The sequence below is a fragment of the Pezoporus wallicus genome, unplaced genomic scaffold (genome assembly GCF_028554395.1).
Source record: "Pezoporus wallicus isolate ANWC-B61680 ecotype Strahan unplaced genomic scaffold, APGP_CSIRO_Pwel_v1 contig_8839, whole genome shotgun sequence".
NCBI lineage: Eukaryota > Metazoa > Chordata > Aves > Psittaciformes > Psittacidae > Pezoporus > Pezoporus wallicus.
Window position 1 is genome coordinate 534581 of NW_026641258.1, and position 21184 is coordinate 555764.

At 47.0% G+C, this 21184-nt stretch overlaps 1 protein-coding gene across 7 annotated transcripts in view; it reads left to right on the forward strand.

Moving 5' to 3' along the window:
- ZC3H7B (zinc finger CCCH-type containing 7B) overlaps positions 1-21184 on the forward strand; it is a 49466-nt gene that overhangs the window by 12985 nt on the left and 15297 nt on the right. Inside the window, exons 7-17 of one of the 7 annotated variants that reach the window (XM_057422774.1) lie at positions 1289-1348; positions 2617-2659; positions 6678-6943; positions 7821-8169; positions 9139-9251; positions 10118-10280; positions 10363-10524; positions 11394-11599; positions 14850-14950; positions 15611-15792; positions 19813-19898. In XM_057422774.1, coding sequence (XP_057278757.1) covers positions 1289-1348; positions 2617-2659; positions 6678-6943; positions 7821-8169; positions 9139-9251; positions 10118-10280; positions 10363-10524; positions 11394-11599; positions 14850-14950; positions 15611-15792; positions 19813-19898 — 1731 coding nt within the window. The remainder of the gene's footprint in view (positions 1-1288; positions 1349-2616; positions 2660-6677; positions 6944-7820; positions 8170-9138; positions 9252-10117; positions 10281-10362; positions 10525-11393; positions 11600-14849; positions 14951-15610; positions 15793-19812; positions 19899-21184) is intronic. The other 6 variants (XM_057422779.1, XM_057422775.1, XM_057422776.1 and 3 more) reach the window with 6 other exon arrangements.

Sequence of the window (21184 nt, forward strand, 5' to 3'; positions counted from 1 at the left end):
GGTGCTGCAGAAGAGGCCTCCAGTCTGCTGGAAGTCTGTGTTTTTTTGGTGGAGAGGGACATATAACCTAATCCCAAAGGAGGTTTTGCATCACAGTCCTTTTCCTGTTGCGGGATGAGAAGGGTGGGAGCCTCTGCTGCGTTGTAGTGCCACGGGTCATGAAGGGTTCCCGCCCCATATCTAGGCATAAACATTTTTTATGGTGGGGGAAAGGCCTCCACTTTGGGAGAACAGGTGCGCATCTGGTCAGAAGGCAGGAAATACCAAGTCGTGGGTCCAATTAATTTACGCCAGTGGCTTTACCTGTAACTTGGCTCTGCCAGAAAGTGATGCTGTAACTGGAGTGCTGTTGGTGTTTGAATGTATACCCTGGAATGGAGCTAGAGGGCGTTAGGCCTCTTGGATATCCACTCATGGACAAAGCTGCCTTGGTCTCGTAAAATCCCAGGATACATTTTCAGGAGTAGGGAATATTAAATAGTAGTCGAGGCTTATATTTGTGTTTGCATTTGCATCCTCAGCCACATGTGCAGTGGTGTGTTAAACAGGCAGCATGTTCCATCTCAAGAGGGGAAACTTTGCAGTATGTTGTGATCAATCACTTGGGCATCCAGTGTGCAGAGAGCTTTTGGATTAAATTTGGCTGTAGCATCTTATTTCTCTCCCTGACCGACCACACCTGTGGTTCACCAACCCCCAAAAATTCCTTGTCATTGTAGCAGCTCTCACACTTCAAAATGATTCTGTCTCACAGAAAGGGCAGTTTTATGCAGAAATACTTTTTGTAGCTGCTCACTGTGTTGGCCTTGCTACCTTTTTGCTGCTGTCATGTTACTCAGTTGTGATGGGCTTAAACCACCTGTATGTTAGAAAAATAAAAATTAAAAACTCAAAAATGTTTTTTGTTATTTGAAATGTAGTGATTGGTATTTTGATGACACCTTGTTGTCTCTTGTTTTGACGTCCAGCTTTCATTCCAGTGCTGTAATGCCTTCCCAAAGTAGTAATTTCTTGGTAAAAAGACAAAAACTTCTGTTTCTCAGGGAAGTTGTTTTGCCTCCTGATTGTGTGTTGGATATTGGGTGTTTTGCATTAAGGTGTCCAGAGCTAATATATGGCCCTTTCAGTGTTCAGAAAACTGTACCCTTGTGTCACAGTGGTATGCCTTTTGGGGTGGCTGTTATTTAAGGGCAGTGCCTGGAAGGAAAACCTTATTGTAACCCAGCTTTACCTCATTTATGAGCATTCATAGGCTGTCTCTGTTCTAAGATCTCTCTCTTCCTTGCAGCAGGAATTGGAAACATTCTCGTTACTCAGTAACGGCACGTCAATCAATTTACCAAACCAGGTAGAGTATGCATTGTGTGGTTGTCACCGTTCATGTCACTGTTACTAGAATGCTTCACAGATTTGTTTTACCTCCAAATTGATAACTGTCATTTAGGATTTAAATGTGTTTAATTAGTGTGTTCCACTTGTAAGGAATATTGCGAAGGAAATTAATTTCTTTGAAAGTACTTCTCATGGCAACATTTTTTATGTTGGTAATTAGGTTGCTGAAGATGGTATTTTCCTTAGTTATTGTGAAGGTTTGCTTTCGCTTGCATTTTAAACAAGTTTTAGTTTTCAAGATTTTACGTAGTTAGGGCAATGCTAAGTATAAGTCAGAAAGCGCACGTGCTGAAGAAACATACAGAATGAAATTACGCCATGTACCAAGCCAAGGTGCATACACAGTTTATGTAGTCTTTGTGTTGTACTTCACACTGCTCTTTGAAGCAAACAAACTATAAAACTGTAAAAATTGTCAGTTTGTACAAGGTGGGATACTAAAGAATTAGCTTAGCTCCCACCGTTCAGTGACTTGCCTTCACATCTTTCTAGGAAGGACAGTCAGCTTGCTTTAATAGCTGAGCCAAGTTTTTAATTTGCAAATATTCCCTTTTGCAATAAATGAAAGCAGTGCAAAAACTAGAAGCTGCAAAAACTATTGCAGTAGATGCAGCATCTCAAGATTAATGCTGTACTTGTGTCTTTTAAGCTTAAGTTGAAGGTACGCATACTTATCTCTGTTTATATTTCTGTAAAATATGGGCTCATTTTATTCCTTGCCTGGAGCTCCGAGTCAGCAGTTGTCTTGGCGGAAACCTTTTCCTGTTTTGAGTTAGCTATAAATTGCAAATTGTTAAATTGCAAAATACGTGAACTGAGAAAAGGAACGTTTTGTAAGATCAGGCTGTCAGATCTTACGCAGCATGGGGCTGACTGGTTGATGTGTCTTAGGACTCGGGGCACAGCATTCTCATCCACACATAAAAAACCTTATTCTGTGTACAGATTTGCTCACATGGTTGGGTATTGTGCAGGGCTGGTATTGCTTCGCAGCAACAGGGTTTGACCACTGCTGGAGGTAGAAATGAATAGGGTCCTAGGATTAATGGCCTCTTAAAGTTTGTTGGGTTTAATGCTCTTGCACTGAAAGAGGCCATAAAGGAAAAGAAGGGGCCAGATGCCTTTAGGAGTAGTAAAGAGTCTCATCTGTGAAGTGTAAATGTTTTTTTAAAGATTAATATCTGGTAATATTTTTCTCTCTCCTTTCCTACACCCTTTTTGCAGACCACTTCCAATGGATTGGGTTCAATAGATGACATTGAAACAGGTAAAGACATCTCTCTCTGATTTTTGTGGCTTTGGTAAGGTACCTCACCAGGCTGGCAGGCCTGAGGGGTTCCTTGCCATTATTTGTGTCTCTTCTGTGCACTCCTGACTTTAGTAACTAGGAGGAGGAAAAGGTGGTGTGAAGCAGGAGTGTTTTACCTGCAGAAAAGCTTTTTGTCCAGGCCGAGTGAGAGACACATCTGGGAATTAAAAAGGTCTGCTGAGGCACACAGCTCTCTCCAGCTGTGCTTTCTTAAAGCTGGGCTTGGTAAAGCTCCTGAAAGTCTGCTCCTAGGCAGAACAGTCCAGATAAAGTGAAGTTAAGGTTGCAGGCAGCTGTCAGTGCTCTGAGCACAAATCGTCCTCCAAGATGCTGAGGTGGAGGAGAACCAAGGGAGTTTGGAGAGACCCAGGAAGAGCTGTGTTCAAAGTTAGGCACTCGGAAGGAGAAGAAGGAGGGCTACAGGCTTGCTTTCCTCATGCTGGGAAACAAGTGACCTTAACTCTGCCCCTGTAGAAAGGCTTCTTATGTGCTTTGCCCTTTCTTATGTGCTGGAACATTGAACTCGTGCCTCTGAGCACATCAGTCTTTGCTTCTTTGAAAGACAGCTCTGTGTTGAAGGTAAGTGTGGAGACTTATCACTGAAAGTAGCAATTGCTCTTATAGAACAAAAATAATTCCATTATTAGGATGCTTTGAAAAACATGTTAGTTCTCTGTTGAATATCAGCTCACTAACTAAATGCTGTGTGCAATCATGAGTCCCAGTTCTGTGAATCAGGGAGAGTTTTTCACATTATCTTGTAGTGCTAAAATGACTGGACTCCTACTGCAGAGTTAAGAGAGACTGCATCCAGTAAGCTCTTTATGTAATCAGGATTTGGTGTAAGAGCAACATGCCACCTTTGTTCAGGCAGAGAGAACCTTTACTGCTTGGAAATCTTTTCAAAAGCACTGAAATTATATGGTATTCCATTGCCCTGAGAGCAGTGTGCCACCAGGAGGGCTGTGCGTGCTGAGTACCTTGAGAGTTTCATATTCAAAGCTTTTTTAGCAAGGGCTTTTTGTGGTTGGTTTGGTGGTTTGTTTTTAAGATTCAGACTCCTGAAGCCCTTTCCCCCATGCTCTGCTTGAAGTCATCTGGTTAAGTTAGCCTGGCACTGCACACAGATCATGGCTCAGATGGCCTTTGGCCAGATAACGCACTTAGGGAACCGCTGCTGGTTTGGGAAGCAGAGCTAGAAACAGGGCTTTTAAAAGTACTGTACTTGCCCCTCTGGAACAAACAGGTGTATGCCAGGGAAGCTACCAAGTGGGGGGCATGGAACGAGAGATGGAGGAACAGATGGGCAAGACTCTCATTGAGCTTATAATAATACATGGGGCTTAGTGTTATGGCAGTGGCAGAAATCAAGGGGACTCAGGTGCGTGCTTGTGATCTGCCCATCAAAGAAGGCTGATGTATTTTTTTAAGATGGAGCAAACCTTAGGTGAATGCAGGAAGTGCATGAGCTTTCTGGAAGGAGAATACATGAGATGTGGGTATGGTGGCTGGTAAGGTCAGCAGATGGGGTATCCCGAGGAAAGCAGGAATGGGAAAGGAGGGAGAGGTGAAAAGATTGGACAGTGGGGAATGGGTGGAAGTGACTGAAGGAATGACAGCGTTTGTGGTCAGGGAGAGGGGAGCAGACATCCCCCCTCTGCCCCTTAGAAGTAGTGGAACCTGTTGGTCCCTGCTCTTCTCACCCTTCACATGCACTGAGCTGTGTGTATGGGTCCCATATAATTCTTTGCCTTTTTGTTGTGCATTCAGCTTTTTCAGGGTTTCGGGCCTCTCAGGGTTTGTGAGGGCCTCTTTCCTCTGCTCCCCAGTGTGAGTGGAACTGGAGGGCCTCTTTCATTCTTCAACGAAGGTCTGAACTTCTGGATCCTTTAGGGCCGTGTCATTGTGAACCCTTTTGCTCCCCCGTGCACATGTCCCTGTCCTTTCCAGTGTGTTCCGAACTTCTTGTTTGCCCCTGGAGGGATCTTGACAATACTGCAGGTTTAAACATCTGAAAAATGGAAAGGCACAAGCCATCCCTTTATACTGAGAGAAATCCGGCCAAGCTACCAGTGATGAGGCCATCACCAAGGAAAGCTCAATGGCTGGCTCCTGAGCACAAAGGGAGGTGAGCTGAGAGAAGCCAATGCAAAGAGGGCTTGGGGTTGGAGCTGAGCTTGGTCTGAGGGGCAGCTGCAAAACTAAGGACATTTACAGGCTTCCTTTGAACTGCTGCTGCCTGTGGGGAATGTTTCTAGCTGCAGCACTGAAAACCTGTGTTGGATCCCATAAGGTACAACACGCACTTTCCTTCAGTTGCATGCATGAGGTTGTGGGGAGGTCCCTGTGTCTAACACTTACTGCCTCCCCCTGCTTTCCCTTTTGTCATGTCTCTGCCTCCAGCGCCTTCCATAGTGACCTTGGCTGTGGTTCATCCACGTGGACCACTCACAACAAAAGGCAGAGGAAAGGTGGCAGGGGGTGGTGGTGTGTTCCTGGTGGGGTTAGAGATAAGGGGGCTGCATGTGTGTGTTGTCTCTGCTGTTGTTCTGTTCAGGACTTGGGGGGTTGCAGGAACTGCTGATCCTCTGAGCTAAGAAGGTCACCAACACACTCTGCACTTAGTGAACATGCAGTGTAGAGGACAGCAACACAGTGCACTCATCCAGTCCCAGTTAGAAAGGGATGGCTTGGTTCTTGTGGGGGCTGAGTGAGCAGATCTTATATAGACAGGATGCAGCATTTCTCTCTGGATCAGGATTTGTGTCTTGGAAGCTTGTCTAGTTTCTTTCCCATTCTTACCAGTCTTTCTAATAAAAGCTATTGTCTCTACTTCCAAACTTTGCCTTGCTTACAGCCTTAGACCATCATAGCTATGGTGCAGACACTGCTGTGTGGATTGAGAAAGCAGCATCTTTGTCTTACTTCTTTTCTTTTATTCCAGGACATCTGCACAGGGGCAGAATTAAGGTAGTTTGGGTGCTTGGTTTGAGAGCTGCAAGTGTAACACTGCATTTTCCGAATTTCTAACATTTGAACTTCTTTTGGTTTTTTAACCTTTATTTTATTTGAGAATAAAATGCTCTTCTATGGAGAATATGTGTTTTAACCTTAACTTCAGTTAACAGAGGTTTATATTGCATGGTGGGAACATCTTACCATTTCAGTAATGTATTGGAGAGGCAAGGAAGCCTTAGGGAAAATCACTGCCTCTCTCCTGCCCTGACCCTGGTTCACACAAGCTCCCAGGAGGATGTTTGTTGTTGAGGCATTGCGAGGGAGTGTGGGCAGCACCCTTCCACCTGCAGACATCAGGAAGCACTCAAGCAGGAAATTTACTTGGGTAAAGACAGCTGAGTGAGTCTAATGGGTGTTTTGGGGGACCCACTGTTAGCACAACCTGGTCTGAGCACCTCATCTCTGACTCCTTCCCAGCAAGGCTTTGTGGGTTTTATCTTTTGCCATTTAGGATGCCTGAGGTTTTAGAGAGGGAACGAGTAAGCAAGCTTTCAGCTGGGGTATCGAAGCTTCAAGGAGTAGAGAAGGGAGTCATCTTTGCCAAATCCATTAGTGAGGAACATTAAAGAAAACACCAGGTGGTGGGTTATAGAGAAATTGGATTATGTGCCCCTGGCCTTTAGTCCTAGACCCAGTGAACTCAGTAGCTGATCAACCACAGGTTTTGTGTTCTTCCTAGATACTGTACAAGCTTTTGGTCGTGTTTGCCAAATCCTGATAGTCAGTCTGGGCACTGCCCTTAGAGTGTGTTTCAGCTATCGGTGAGCTATGAGAGACTGGGAACAAAAATGAAAAGGCAAGAACTCTTCAGACCAGAGCTTCTCCTCTCAGAAAACTGTCATACTTGGTTTTTGTGATTTGAGGGAATTGTGCAATATTATTTTTGTCAGGCTGTGTTCTGCTTGCCCCCTGCAAGAGGCTCTCCTGGGTGACTGGGTCTGTTTCTCCCTCATCATAGACTGCTCTATGGACCTGCAGTGCCTCCCAGCTCCTGTGGCCACCTCCATCCCTGTGAGTGAGGGGCTGGCCTCTTTGCCCTCTGACTCGGATGCAAAGGGCTTGCCTACCTCGCTCCCTGCTTCCAGCCTGCTCCCATCTCCAGACTGCATGTCCTTGCCAGCGCCTGAGAGCGTGGAGGACTTCACAGATGGGGACATCATTGGGGAAGAACTGGACTCCCTCCTGGACTCCCTCGCCGAAGGGTCACCATACCCTCTAGTAAGAGTGGGTGCTGTGTGGGTCCCCTACTTCTTGTTCCAAATAGGTCCTTGGAGCGTGTGAATATGTGTGCTGCTGTTCTCTCTCTCTTTCCATCACTCTCCCCTCCTTGCTTTTCCTCTGGTAAAACTCATTCATTCCTTCCTTCTGTAATTGGCTTGGGGTATCCAAAGAGCCTGCCTTTAAGCCTGCTTTTCTGTGTGCAACATCATGGAGCTGTCCCACAAAAGGTACCCAAGATAGCCGTCCCACACCATCACCTCTCTCCTGGACTCTGGTGGTCATGGAGTTGAAGCAGGCCTGAGCGTAGAAATGAGTGGGCTGAAGCAGGAATGATGGATGTATTTTATACAGTGGGCATGCTCTAATGTCCTTGTATTTTGTGCAGGCTGCATTCAGCCTGATATTTGAACATGTCTGAGAGCTGTAGAGATAATCTGTATTCGTACTTATGTTGGATTTTGGTTGCTGGTGTTGCTGATGTTATGTGAGTGAGCTTGAGTCTAGAAGCAATATACTCATATTCATGCAGGACACCTCTTGAGCCAAAAAGCTCAGATGAGAGGTGCCATGAATAGCAGTTGTCAACTTGACCTCAGCACTGCATGTGCTCAGCTGCACTGTTTCTTGACCCGAGCTGGTTTAAATGCCCAGCACATGGCTCTGCCTTGCAGACTGATGAGCTCAGGTAGCCCAACCCCTCCACAGGGACCTCTGTCCAGTCCATGTGCAGTGTAGATTGGAAGGTCTGCAGGCAGATGTAGCTGCTGGGTGTCCTTTTGTTTCACGCACTTGAGTGGGAGCCTGTTGCTGTCTGTATTTACTCATCTCTACTCCTTGTTCCTAATTTCTGTTTATCCTCTCCCTTCCTGATTCCCCAAAGTCTCTGGTCCAGGGCACCATTCCTACCAACCTGCCAACAGAGATGCCCCAGCTCATCCCTGTGTTTCCCGGGGGAACTCCGCTGCTGCCCCCAGTTGTGACAGCCAGCATTCCTGTCTCCACCCCGCTGCCACCTGCTTCCTTCGGGCTGGTGATGGATCCCACTAAGCAGCTTTCCTCCTCCTCTGTCCTGGATGCCTTTGAGGCTCCACCAGGAGGAAGTGGCGGCTCCACCTTAGATTCGCTGGATTCCCTGGATCTGCTCCCCTATACAGACTCACGGCTTGATGCCCTAGACTCCTTTGGGACAAGCAGAGGGTCACTGGATGCCTTGGATTCCTTTGCCATTGGTAAGCGCGGGACTGATGGGGTTTTATGCTGCTTTAGCTGTGAATGCGTGCCAAAATTATTTCCTTCAGCGCTGAGGATATCTGTCTATAGCTTTGTCTGCTGGTGCTGCAGAACGGGAGTGTAAATGTAAGGCAGGAAGTTGTCTTGGACAGAGCAACTGAGTATGTCTAGCTCAGGAGTAATGAGAAAGGCTATAGGTGTGTAATCCCAGATAAACAGCATGTCCATGGTGTGAAATCTCAAGAGGAGAAAGGAATGCAAAGGTGCATAATGATGAGTGATGAGGTTTAAACTCGGCTTGGTGTCCAGGACACCTCCCCTGGTACAGTTTGCTAGACTATAACATGATCCCTCCAACAACTCTGACATTTTGGACCAAATGAGCAAACACCTGGTGACTGTTCTAGATGATACGGGACCTTGTAGCACTGGGCAGAATGGTAGAGGCTAAGGTGGGTCTCTCACATCTCTTTTTTCAGGGCAGTGAGTGTCCTGTTGCTTGTGGCACTGCACTCTCATGCCGCAGGGAGCAAAGTTTTGGAGGGCTGTGGCCAAAAAGTTTGTCCCCTCCTGTCCCAAGAGGGAAGGCAGGCTTCTTGACCTACTTGACCCCAGTATTGCAGTATGTTGTCAGCAGAAGTATTTTGAGAAGAGTAGACATTGGCCAGTCAGCACTTCAATATTTAGATTTGCCTCAGCACTGGACTACCTTGGAGTTGCAACATTGGGAATGCCAGTGCTCAGCAGTCTAGAATTGGGTTCAGTAGGGTTTGGGGAACAAGAAGGCCTTTCCTGGAGTTTTTCAGACTTAGACTGGTTGTTTTGGAAAAAAAATACTAAAATGTTATAAAAGAAATAAAGCAGATGGCTTTAATAAGCTTTTTTTTTGTGTGTCTTTTTGTGAGCAAAACTGCCTCTCAAAGTGAAATGATTGTTTTGTGGAGCTTTTTCTCCCTTCTTTTTTCCAGAAGAAACTAGTCCTCAGGAACTGCGACACCCACCTGGCAGCCAAAAACCATCCCCCGTGGTGAGTGAGCCGCTCCCTCGTGCTGATGTCCCAAGGTGCTCTGGAGCCAAGGTAGTAGTGACTTGAGTGATGTAGGTAATTTGGGCCCCTCCTCTTAACCTGCCCCAGTGAGTGTTGTCTCCCATGTTATGGCAAGGAAGGTAAAGATTTCCCTAGTGTCAGTAGGAAGACATCAGTTCCATCTTCATTTTCATCTGCTACTTTGCCTGTTGCCAAGGTGAACATGGTGTGACCTAGGTTGTAGGGTCGACAGGGGATCACGGAGGCCAGTGCCTCACTCTATCTGGCAGCCACATAACACTGAAGGATGACGCAGAGTAAGCCAACTGTGTCTTCAGGCTACTGAGGTTCTTTGCACCTCTCAGGAGGCTCTTCCATACACACTTTTCTGCCCCTCTCCCATGTCTTCGGTCTTGGAGAAAAGGGGGTGGGATATCTATGGCTGGCAAGCTTGGAACAAGAATTATATTCATAAGTTCCTGTAATCTGCTAGTCCTGTTAACATCAATGTGCAGCAAAGTCTCTGTCCTCAAATTAATCTGCTCCCTGAAGACTCACTGATAAGAGGTTTGGCTTTTTCCCAGCTTGGGATAGGGTTGATACGAGAGTCTTCCAATGTGGAGTTGGTTGTGACGGAAGGTATGAGAGGGAGTGAATGGGATATTTTGTTCTGTGACTAACAATAGAAAACTGAGGTCCCTTACCAAAAGAGAAAGATCTTTGAAGTGAACATACCACACTGTTTATCGTCTTTAAAAGAGTTGCATGCTGCTCTTTTGAAAATGCTACTTCAGATAGAAACATTTTGATAAGAGAGAAAACAAGAAGGTTTTTTGAGAGACTGGCATGGGGCAGGGGGTTAGAGATTTCTTCCATGTGGTTGCAAAGCTGAAAACAGAGGTATGTGTGCTTTTGCTCAGGTCAGCCTTGGTGGAGTGAGTCACCCAGCTGTGCCCAAAGTCACTGAGCACTTACTGTCCCAGCCAGAACCAGTAATGCCCAACACAGCCCTCCTGGTGAAGAACCCTCTGGCATCTACTCATGTCTTCAAACAAGCCTGTCATATCTGCTACCCCAAAACAGGTGATATGTGTGCTCTGCCAGAGCACTGGCCCAGGCTAGGATTTGCCTTTGCCTGGGCTGATAGGGTTATTCTGCCCTGCAGGACCCAAGGCTGGTGATTACACCTACCGGGAAGGCTTGGAGCACAAGTGCAAGCGGGACATTCTGCTGGGCAGGCTGAAGAGCTCAGAAGATAAGACCTGGAAGAGGATCCGTCCTCGCCCAACCAAAACCAACTTTGTAGGATCCTATTACCTGTGCAAAGGTGATCTGGAGGGGATAGGGCTCTCAGTGGCCGGGAAGGGACTGTTTGGCATGTGCCAGGGGAGGTTGGGAGGGGACTTCAGTTGGTATCATGTGCTTTCTTTGGGGTCTTCCTGCCCCATCAGTAGCTCATGGACCAGGAGGCTGAGTACAATGAAAGGCAATGAGCTCCCATGCTGTGGAGAATGAGCAGCTTTTAAAGTGGTGGAGCAGAAATGTTGCAAAGGCATAGTGAGGTGCTGTGCAGAGCCAGGCACTCAGAGCTGCACTGTTGACATGGGCTTTGCTGAGAACCTACCTCCTGTACATGTGCCTGCATTAGTCCTGCTCCACCCAGCAGCCCCATGGCAGAGCTGTGGTTCTGCCTAGGTAAAAGTTTGCTCTGCTTGCTGCTTTGCTCCAGCCTATCACTCTGTATGGGTGGGCAATGTGACCAGATTGGTCACTAAGGCAGTGTCTTTACAAAGTACCTAATGAAGTAGGGAGATTGCAAGAGGCAAGATAACAGGGCTCCTCCGTGCTGGGCTGCTAGGAGAACTTAATCTGAATTGGCTTTAAAAGGGGTTGGTTAAACTGTGGTCTGTCCCTGGCCAGGCACTGCATTAAAGCAGGCCTCCAACTTGAGACAGTTTCCACAGCAGATGTCATTACTTGAGATTGTCACCATTCAGTAGTTTGCATTAACATTTCTGAATGTCCTGGGTATAGGCAAACTCAGGGGGCGATGTCTCTTCTTTTTTCTATAACTCTGTGTTTTCTTGCTTTCAGCTCCTTGTGAGGTGTGGGCAGTGGGAGGAGACAAGAGAGAGTTTAGTTCCTGACTGGGCCGCCCTCCTTGTGTGGTGGTGTGTGCTGTTTGTTGCTTTGTAGATATGCTAAACAAGCAGGACTGTAAGTACGGGGATAACTGCACCTTCGCGTACCACCAGGAAGAGATCGACGTGTGGACGGAGGAGAGGAAGGGGACCCTCAACCGTGACCTCCTCTTTGACCCGCTAGGTGGGATCAAGCAAAGCAGCCTCACCATTGCCAAGCTCCTCAAGGAACATCAAGGAATCTTCACCTTCCTCTGTGAGGTACAGAGCTGGCAGGAGGGAGCTGGCACCTTTCAGCATCTCCTCAGTATGTGTCTGAACCATTGATACGTTGATAGTTGCCATCGCAGAAACATAGTGGGATGACTTGCACAACTGGAGTGCTGCAGTGAATGGCTATAAACCCTTCAGAAGAGATAGGCAAGGAAGAAGAGGTGGTGGGGTAGCCCTGTATGTTAGGGAGTATTTTGACTGTCTAGACCTAATGATGGTGATGATAGGGTTGAGTGTTTATGGCTAAGAATCAGGGGAAAGGCCAACAAGGCAGGAATCATGGTGGGAGGCTGTTATAGACCACCCAACCAGGATGAAGAGGCAGATGAAACATTTTGTAAGCAGCTGGGAGAAGTCCTTGTTCTCATGGGGGACTTCAACATACCAGATGTCCACTGGAAATACAATGCAGAAGAGAGGAAACAGCCTAGGAGGTTCCTGGAGTGTATGGCAGGTAACTTCCTGGCACAGCTGGTGAGACACAACTAGGGAAGGTGCCTGCTGGACCTGTTGTTCCTGAACAGAGAAGGACTTGTAGGTGATGTGGTGGTTGGAGCCTTTCTTGGGCACAGCAATCACAGAATGACAGAGAAGTAAGGAGAGGACAGAACTGCCACCTTGGGCTTCTGGAGGGCAGACTTTGGCCTGTACAGGAGCCTGGATGAGAGAGTCCCTTGGGAAGCAGTCCTGAAGGGAAAAGGAGTCCAGGAAGGGTGGGCCTTCCTCAACAAGAAAATCTTTAAGGTGCAGGAGCAGGACATCCCCGTGTGCCAAAAGCTGAGCTGGTGGGGAAGAAACCAGTCTGACTGAACAGAACTCTGGCTGGAACTTGGGTAGATAAGGAGAGTTTATGACCTTTGGAAGAATCTCCATCGTTTATTGAGGGCGGGAGGAAACATAGTGACAAAGAATGAGGTACTTAATGCCCCAGTCTTTTAATAGCAAGACTAGTTGTTCTCTGGGTACCCAGAACTCTGAGCTGGAAGACAGGGGTGGGAAGCAGAACAAAGCCCCTTTAATCCAAGGGGAAATGATCGACAACCTGCTACACCACGTAGACACAGACAGGTCTATGGGGCCAGGTGGGATCCACCCAGGAGTTCTGAAGGAGCTGGTGAAAGTGCTCATTGAGCCACTTTCCATCATTTCTCAGCAGTCCTGGCTAACCTGGCAGGTCCCAGTTGACTGAAGGTTAGCAAATGGGATGCCCATCTACAAGAAAGGCTGGATGGAGGATCTGGGGAACTACAGGCCTGTCAACCTGACCTCGTGCCAGGGAAGGTTATGGAGCAGATCATCTTGGGTGCCATCATGTGGCACATATGGCACAACCAGGCTATCGGGTCCAGTCAGCATGGGTTTATGAAAGTTAGGTCCTGCTTGACCAGCCTGGTCTCTTCCTGTGACAAAGTGACCCACTGAGTGGATGAGGGAAAGGCTGTGGTTGTTGTCTGCTGCTGAGACTTGGGTAAAACCTTTGACACCACTTTCCCCAGGATTGTCCTGGAGAAGCCTCTCGTGGCTTGGCTGGGTGCAGTCTTTGCTGGGTAAAAAACCGGCTGGATGGCCAGGCCCAAAGAGTGGTGCTGAATGGAGTTAACTCCAGTTGGTGGCTGGTCACAAGTGGTGGTCCCTGGGCTCAGTACTGGGGCCAGCTCTGTTTGATATCTTGACCAATGGTCTGGATGAGAGGATCAAGAGCACCCTCAGTAGATTTGCAGACAGCACCAATTTGGCATCTGAACAGGCTGTACCACTGAGCCAAGGCCAATTGTATGAGATTCAGAAAGGCCAAGTGTTGAGTTGTGCACTTCAGTCACAACAACCCCATGCAATGCTACTTGGAGAAGAGTGTCTGGAAAGCTGCCCATCAGAAAAAGATGGGGGGGGGGGTGTGGGGTGTGTTTCTCAACAGGCAGCTGAACATGAGCAGCTTGGGCCCATGCAGCCGAGGACAACAGCATTCTGGCCTGTATCAGCACCAGTGTGGCCAGCAGGGCCAGAGCAGTGATCATCCCACTGTGCTTGGCACTGGTGAGGCCACACCTCAAATCCTGTGTTCAGTTCTGGGCCCTTCATTATAAGAGAGACTCTGAGGTGCTGGAGCAGGTCCAGAAAAGGGGAATGAAGCTGGTGAAGGGTCTGGAGCACAAGTGTGATGAGGAGCAGCTGTGGGAACTAGAGGTGTTTAGTCTGGAGCAGAGGAGGCTCAGGGGGTACCTTATCGCTTTCTACAGCTACTTCAAAGGAGGTTGTAGTGAGGTGGGGTCCATCTCTTCTGAAAGTAGCATGCAATAAGACAAGAGAAAGTGGCCTCAGGTTGTGCCAGGGTAGGTTTAGACTGGATATTAGGAACAATTTCTTCACCTAAAGGATTATTAAGCGTTGGAACAGGCTGCCTAGGGAAGTGGTTGAGTCACCATCCATGGAGGTATTTAGAAGGTGTAGATGGATTTAGAAGTTGCAGGTGGTTAGGGACATGGTTTAGTGGTTGACTTGGCAGTGCTAGGGTAGCAGTTGGACTCAATGATCTTAAAGGCCTTTTTCAACCTAATAAATTCTATGATTTTATATGTCCCAGCCATTGTCCTGCTCCCAGAAGGGCAGTGAGTAATGGATACAGCTGTGTAGAAGAAAGGAGAGGTTGTTTTCCTCCTGCAGCTGAACCAGGTGCACACAGCCTCATGGGATCACCCGTCTCTTTCTCTGTCTTGAGATATTGCTTTGAATTGTAATTTATCCCCATCTACTTTAGAAACCAGAACTCTGTATATCAACAAATTCCAATTTGATGTCTGTGCTGAGCCACCAAGACAGGCAGTTAAGGATTGACTTGTACCATCTTGATGTTCTGCAGCAGAAAGTGCCCCACATTAGCAATGGTACATGTAGAGACATGTTCTTTGCTGTGAACTGGCTGTTCTTTTATTCCTCCCCATCGTTTCCCCCTTGTTCTTGCTGTGTTGGCTAACAGGGAAAGAATATGTGGCTCTGACCAAAAGTTTTCCAACCACAATGGAAAATACTGTTGAGAATAAGCCAAAAAATGTTGCCTGGAAGCTCTTCCAAAAGTTTGCTTGCTTTATTTTAAAGCCCCACCACAAAGTTTTCACCAGGCTGCTTCTGACTTTGAACATTAGAATAGGCTGGTTCTGGCTCTTCTTCTCCTTCCAAGTGAAGTGGCTCTGGTTCACTGCTCTCTAAGATTTTCCCAGCATGCTATTTCTTCTCTTCTCAGATTTGCTTTGACAGCAAACCCCGGATTATCAGCAAAGGGACCAAGGACACACCATCTGTCTGCTCCAACCTTTCTGCCAAACACAGTTTCCATGACAACAAGTGAGTGAATGTTTTTGTGTTGATGGGAGTAATCTCTCACAAGTCCAGCCAGTTTAACTCCAGGGCACTGGTCTCTTTCTTTATTTCCTCCCCATGGGTTCCAATCATAGGGCAGCTCAAAGCATGATAAATAGCACTGTGTGCTTCACCCTCCCTGTTTCTTCCTGGTACTAAGGGATTTCAGGCATTGGCAATGCCCTTTGAAGTCAGCCTTTGACTTTCAATTTGCCTTTCAGTTTGGCCTTTACATAAAGGTCAAACCAAAGATCCTCTAGCTCAGGGTCCTGCCTCTGGCTAGTGATGAATGTTTAGGAAAACAAGTGTAAGAAACACATCAAGTACACAGTAATACAGCCTTCTGGTTCCTGGCAACCTGAGACTTAGGGACTTGCTGAGCCAGAGGTGTTGGTATCTTTGCTGCATACTTCGAAATGTGTCTGATCTGCGAACTTAAGCAGAGCATCACCCATGGGCTGAGAAGATCGGAAGTACTTACCTAGGGTAGATAGGGTAGCAGGGCAGGGATTTGGTTTTCCCAGTGGAGTCTGTCTCACCCAGAGGATCTTTGTCTGCCCAGTCAAGTGTCTGAAAGTCACATTCAAGGAGGAGGGAGTGAAGAGTTTTTTCCTCAGGTGCTTCATATTTCTCTGGCATGGGCAGGTGTCTGGTCCACATCGTACGTTCCACCTCCCTGAAGTACTCCAAAATCCGACAGTTCCAGGAGCACTTTCAGTTTGATGTGTGCCGGCATGAGGTGCGGTACGGCTGCCTGCGCGAGGACAGCTGCCACTTCGCTCATAGTTTCATAGAGCTCAAGGTCTGGCTGCTGCAGCAGTATTCAGGTGAGTGTGACTTGGTGCAGGGCTGGTGGTGTGTGCATTTGAGTTTCCTCCAGTGTGTACCCCACGCCATTTGAGAGGGGAAAAGAGTGATTTGGGAGTACTGAGAAGTTGTCACTCAACTTGTGCATATACTTTTTATCCTCGGGAGCACAGAAAAGAGAACCAAGGTGTTCTGTGAGATGTTTTGGAGAGGGACTTTTTACAAGGTCATGTAATGATAGGACAAGGAGAATGGCTTTAAACTAGAAGAGGGTAGATTTAGATTATATATTAGGGTTAATTCTTCATTATGAGGGTGGCGAGGCCCTAGCACCAGAAGCTGTGCCTGAGAAGTTGTGGCTGCCCCATCCATGAAGTGTTCAAGGTCAGGTTGGACAGGGCTTTGAGCAACCTGGTCTAGTGGAAGGTGTCCCTGCTGATGGCAGGGGAATTGTAAGTAGATGATCTTTAAGGTCCCTTCCAAACCATTTTGTGATTCTCATCTGGCCCTTTGTCCCTTTACGTGTGCTGTTGTAGTTTGCAGACCAGGAAGCCTTTCCCTTGGGACCAGCTGCATAAGTTGAAACGATTATTAGGTAGGGCTGAATCCCCAGAGGTGTTTTGGTGTGTAAATCCTGTGCAAGACCCTAAATAGCAGTTGGATCCCTGAGTGGGCATCTGGTGCAGTGAAAATGGCAGCATGCATAGGTTACAAAGCAGTTATACAAACAAAGACTGTGCATCTCCAGTTTCAAATTCACCACCTGTGGAAAATGAGAGGATACTCGGTGTTTCCCAGAGAGGCTTTGATGACGTGGCTCTGAAGAGGTTATTGCAGAAATTATATTCCGGTCACTCATATGATGACAGTCCCACATCTGGCACTTTCAGTCCTTTCTCTCTTTTTTCTCTCTCTCTTTCTGACATGCTGGAGGGTTTCATTTGCTGCTCTCCTGGTAACTGGGTAGATGCTGGTCCACCCACAGTGCTGCCTACATCTTTTTTAACCACAGGGTCCTGTTTAGTGCAGGACCCAGCCCAGAGTATTTCAGAGAGGAAACATGTTATGGATGTTTCTCACCACTCTTTGATACAGTTGAGGGCAACTTCTTCAGTTTATTGTGAAGTGCCTGTCACTGTTGTTCAGCGCAGTCATTGTCCTTGGCTTGACTCACTGGGGGATACAGATGAACAAATAGCACGCTGTGGCAAATGCTGTCTTCTGTTCTTCTTGCTTGTGGCCACAAGAAATTAAAAATGACACCACCAGAGTTTCTAAGACTCTTGCCTGTGAGCCATAAGCCACCATTGCTGCCCTACATGCTTACGATACTGCCTGTAGTAATCTGGGCACTAACATTCAAGCACCTTGCTCTTTTCCTCACCCCATGTTTGGTTTATTTTTGTAATATTTTGCTTATTTTTTTTTTAGAAAAAGTGTTTTTGCTCCCTCCTCCCCTGTTCCTTCCCTATCAGACTGTGGAAGAAATTGGTTAGATTGATTTTTGCTTCTTGCCTTCTTTGCTTGAAGAATGCTTTCCAGACAGGAGGCTGAGGAGATGAAATAAGCCATGAGTTTAGCTGCAGAGGTGGTCAGTAAGCCTTGTACTTATTCCCACCTTTTCCAACAATGGGCGAGCCATCATATTTTTTGTTTTGTTTGTTGTATGAATTTGTTTGTGTGTTCGTGCAGGGCTGTATATATGAACCTGCTTTCCTTGTGAGTTTTACTTCTTGGAGTGGTAGTTTATTACTTCTCTTAAGTGTATCCCTCATGATGGAAACGGAGATGAAAGGTAGTTGTTACTATTTTCTGTGAATGCTTTAGCTTTGGAGCAGAGAGTTTGATTTGGGCTCCATTGCTTGGTAAGATTAGGAAGGAGGCGTCATTCATTGCATCTTGAATTTAAAACCTCTGGTCTGTTGTATTTCACAGCCATTTGAGTTTTTACAGAGCTTGTGGCTTTGTTCATGGGGATAAAGAATTGTATTAGTGGAATAAAGGTTCCCAAGATATGAAAATGTGGGCAGGCAGGACTGTTTTCTTGTTCACTGTGGCTTTTCACAGACATATCTTACTATCTTCTTCCATCAGTGGAAATCACAGGGTCTTTGTCCTCACTAATGGTGTTGCAAAAGAAGCTGAAATATAAGTAATCACCGCATGGGTCTTTTGGTTCCCAGATCTCTCTTCAGGGACAGTTCATGCTATTGAGAGCTGGTATATTGAAAAACATCCTTTCATATTTGGGGGGGTTGTTTTTTTCCCCAGCCACTACATTTCTAGACTGTATTGTTGAGTTAATTCAGATTTCTGGGACTGGAAGAAGGCAGTCACTTGCTAAGAACTTGACCTAAAATTCAGTCTTCTGACAAGGGCTGTATATGCTTCTCCTGTCGGTTCTGCACCCCTGGGGTCACAGTGCAGGTGTATGGAATGGAGAAGATGGCAGCTGCTTTGGCCCTTTCTGTGCCAGGTCCAGCGCAGTTAACATTTTACTGTGCCTTTTCCCAGCTTTATAGTTTTTGTCGCCAAAAAATGTAAAGATAAGTGTTGTGTCCAGCTCTGGAATATTTGGACACAAAAGAGGGATTTGCAGTTTTCCTAACTTTGCACAGTTTCTTCTGGGATTAATGGTTAAGAAGAAGAAAATCCACAAACAGCTCTGATCTTGTAGTAGTACTGGCTCTGCAGCAGCTGCCATTTTGGAGGCCAGAGCAAATATTCTTGAAGAATGGTAAAGTTCCCTGAATGCTTTTCGTTCTCTCCAAGCCCTGTACAAACAGCAGTATTGTTGCCTGGCAGGGACCTGGACAGCTGAAATCACAGGTGAGGAAACTGAGGTCAGGAATGCTGTGACTTACCCAAGTTACACACAGCCTAAGCTGAGATGAAAACTTGTGTTTGCTGGCCTTTAAGTTCTGGAACATGCTGCCTCTCAGATCAAAGATCGTGTCCATGTGGCATTTCTGGGGAACACTTCAATTATAAAAGCTACAGGCAAAAGCAAAACAAGCAATTTTGCAACCTCTCTGTGCTGGGGATGCTGCATCAAGGTCACCCTCAGCACCCCACTTGTTGCAGTCAGCTGGCTGTTCTAAGATACCTGCTTCAGTTTATTTTGGCAGCTACCTCAGGTCTTTATAGCACTTAAATAACATGGCTGTTTTATAACAGAGACCTCACATTGACCAGACAGTTCCTACTCTTACATACTTTTCTCTTGCTGTTTAGCACTGTGAGATTCATACTGCCCATCTAGCTGGTTGGTACTGACAGGTGCTTTTCCCTCACCACTTGAGTTGGTCAGGAGCTAATTCCTTAGCTAAGGTCTGAACAACCCTTTTTCTTGCTGTCTGATACTGCATTTCTGATTTCTGAAACATTGCAGATCTTTACTTGCTGATTATGTACTCGTAGCTGTTCCTTGGTTGGTTTTCTGCTGTTGGTCTTTCCTTGCTACCTTGGTTGCACTTGGTGTTTGTCTGTGTTGAATTTCAACTTTCCTCTTCACCTATTGATTAAAGAAGTAACAGGTTAATTAACACCAGCAGGGATTAGGTGAGACTTCTGGGGTCTTGGAGATGCTAGATGTCTCGGTGGAATATCTGTGGTCTTCCAAGCTAGTGCCCAAAACTCCAATATACAGTAGGTCAGCAGTAATAAAGCATTGTGTTGAAGGTCTTGGGAGGATCTGTTGATACAGTGTTGAGGGATGGCCTCTTGACCCTGTGCCAAAAATCATCATTTTGGAGGCAACATCTGGGTCCTTTGCTGACAGTGTGTGCAGAGCATCAGGTCTGAGTGAGCCCAGGAGGCCTTTTTTTTATTTGCCTTGTGTGGAGAGAGGAGCTTCTTTAGCCTGTGCTTAAACACATTCTGTGGTAGGTCCTCTTACAACCCTGACATTACCAGTAGGTACACTGGGAGCTGTCAGTCACACAGGGGTTAGTAAGCCTCAACACAGGAAGTCCTGAAACCTCTCCCTCCCTCTCTTGGCCAAGACAGGGTAGCTCAGTTCTGTCCCGTTTTGTTCCCAGGAATGACCCACGAAGATATCGTGCAAGAATCAAAGAAGTACTGGCAGCAGATGGAGGCACATGCCAGCAAACCAGCCAACAGCATGGTAAGTAAGGTGCATCTATTGCTTGCAGCCTAGTTTTGCTCCCAACTGTTCCAGCACTTTCTCTTTTTAACTTCCAGTGAAGTGCGTGACAGGTCCCAGGCAGACCAGGCTGGCCATTGAGGAGCAGGACACCTGAGAGCTTTCCTGGTTGCAGTGCTAGTGATGTGCTTTGTGGCTTGTCTTGCAGCGCTGTTATCTGGTCTGTTCAGTGGTGGGGTGAAGCTTCCAGAGGATGGAGGGCAATGTGCAGAGCACGGTGCTTCCTGTGACACCTTGCTACTGAAATCAAGAGACTTTGGAGACTGTGGCCACACAGAGAGGGGACCAAAGGTGTCCTGCTGCCCTTCAGTGGCCAAGGGATGATACAACAGTTTGAAGGGTTCTAAGAAATGACCCTCAGGACTGCTCTGAATGCAGGAGTGGATGGAACTTCCAGCTCAAGTGCTGTTGGGGCTGGGCAGAGATCTTAGCAGCGCCTTGCCAGGATGAGGCTGTGAGCTTTGCCTCTCTTTGTGCCGCCAGTCTCTCAGTGTGGGAGAAGGTGCCTCTGCCTGTACCCGCCAGCACTGCCAACAGCTTTCTCTGGGGAGGTGTGTGACAAGCAAAGGGCACCTCTTTGTTTGCTTTCTTCCAGCCTGTTGGCTGTGGGTGGCACTGCCTTATCCCTCTTTTTTTACAGAAGGTGTTCTGTAGTTTAGGAACAGAGCCCACCTAGTGAGGATGATTTCCAACCCAGCCAACTAAAGCAGTTCTGCCATTAGAGCAGGAAGTTTGTTGTTCTTTCATTACTTTCAGAAAATCTGTCTGATGAGATGAGAAAGTTCATACCTCCCAGCAAGCTCTCAGGCATAGGAGCAATTCTGTCCCCTGCAAAATGTTGGGGAAGATGTTGCGAATCCTTTTTGTTCCCACCTGACAGCTTTCTTTCCCCCTGTGGATGCTTGATCTGCCACCCCTTGGCCTGTGCCTTGCTACCAGAGCAAGGGTGCATCACCTTTGTCTGGGACCCCTCACCCAGGAGTCCCTCTGCAGAGACCAGCACTGAATGCAGCCTGTGAGCACCCTGCAGAGGAGGTGTTTTATAGGAAAGGTATATGAGTCACTCAGCGTGGCAGGTAGCAACTTTTTTTTTTGCTGGTTATGGACCAGCAGAAGTGTTCAGAAGGCTCCAGGGCACTGATGCTGAGGAAAAGCAGATCTGATGGGCATGGGCAAGTGCAGCAGGAAAAGTTTGGGTGACTGCACTGATGCTTGCAGTGGGCTTTGTGTCTGCATCATGCTGAATG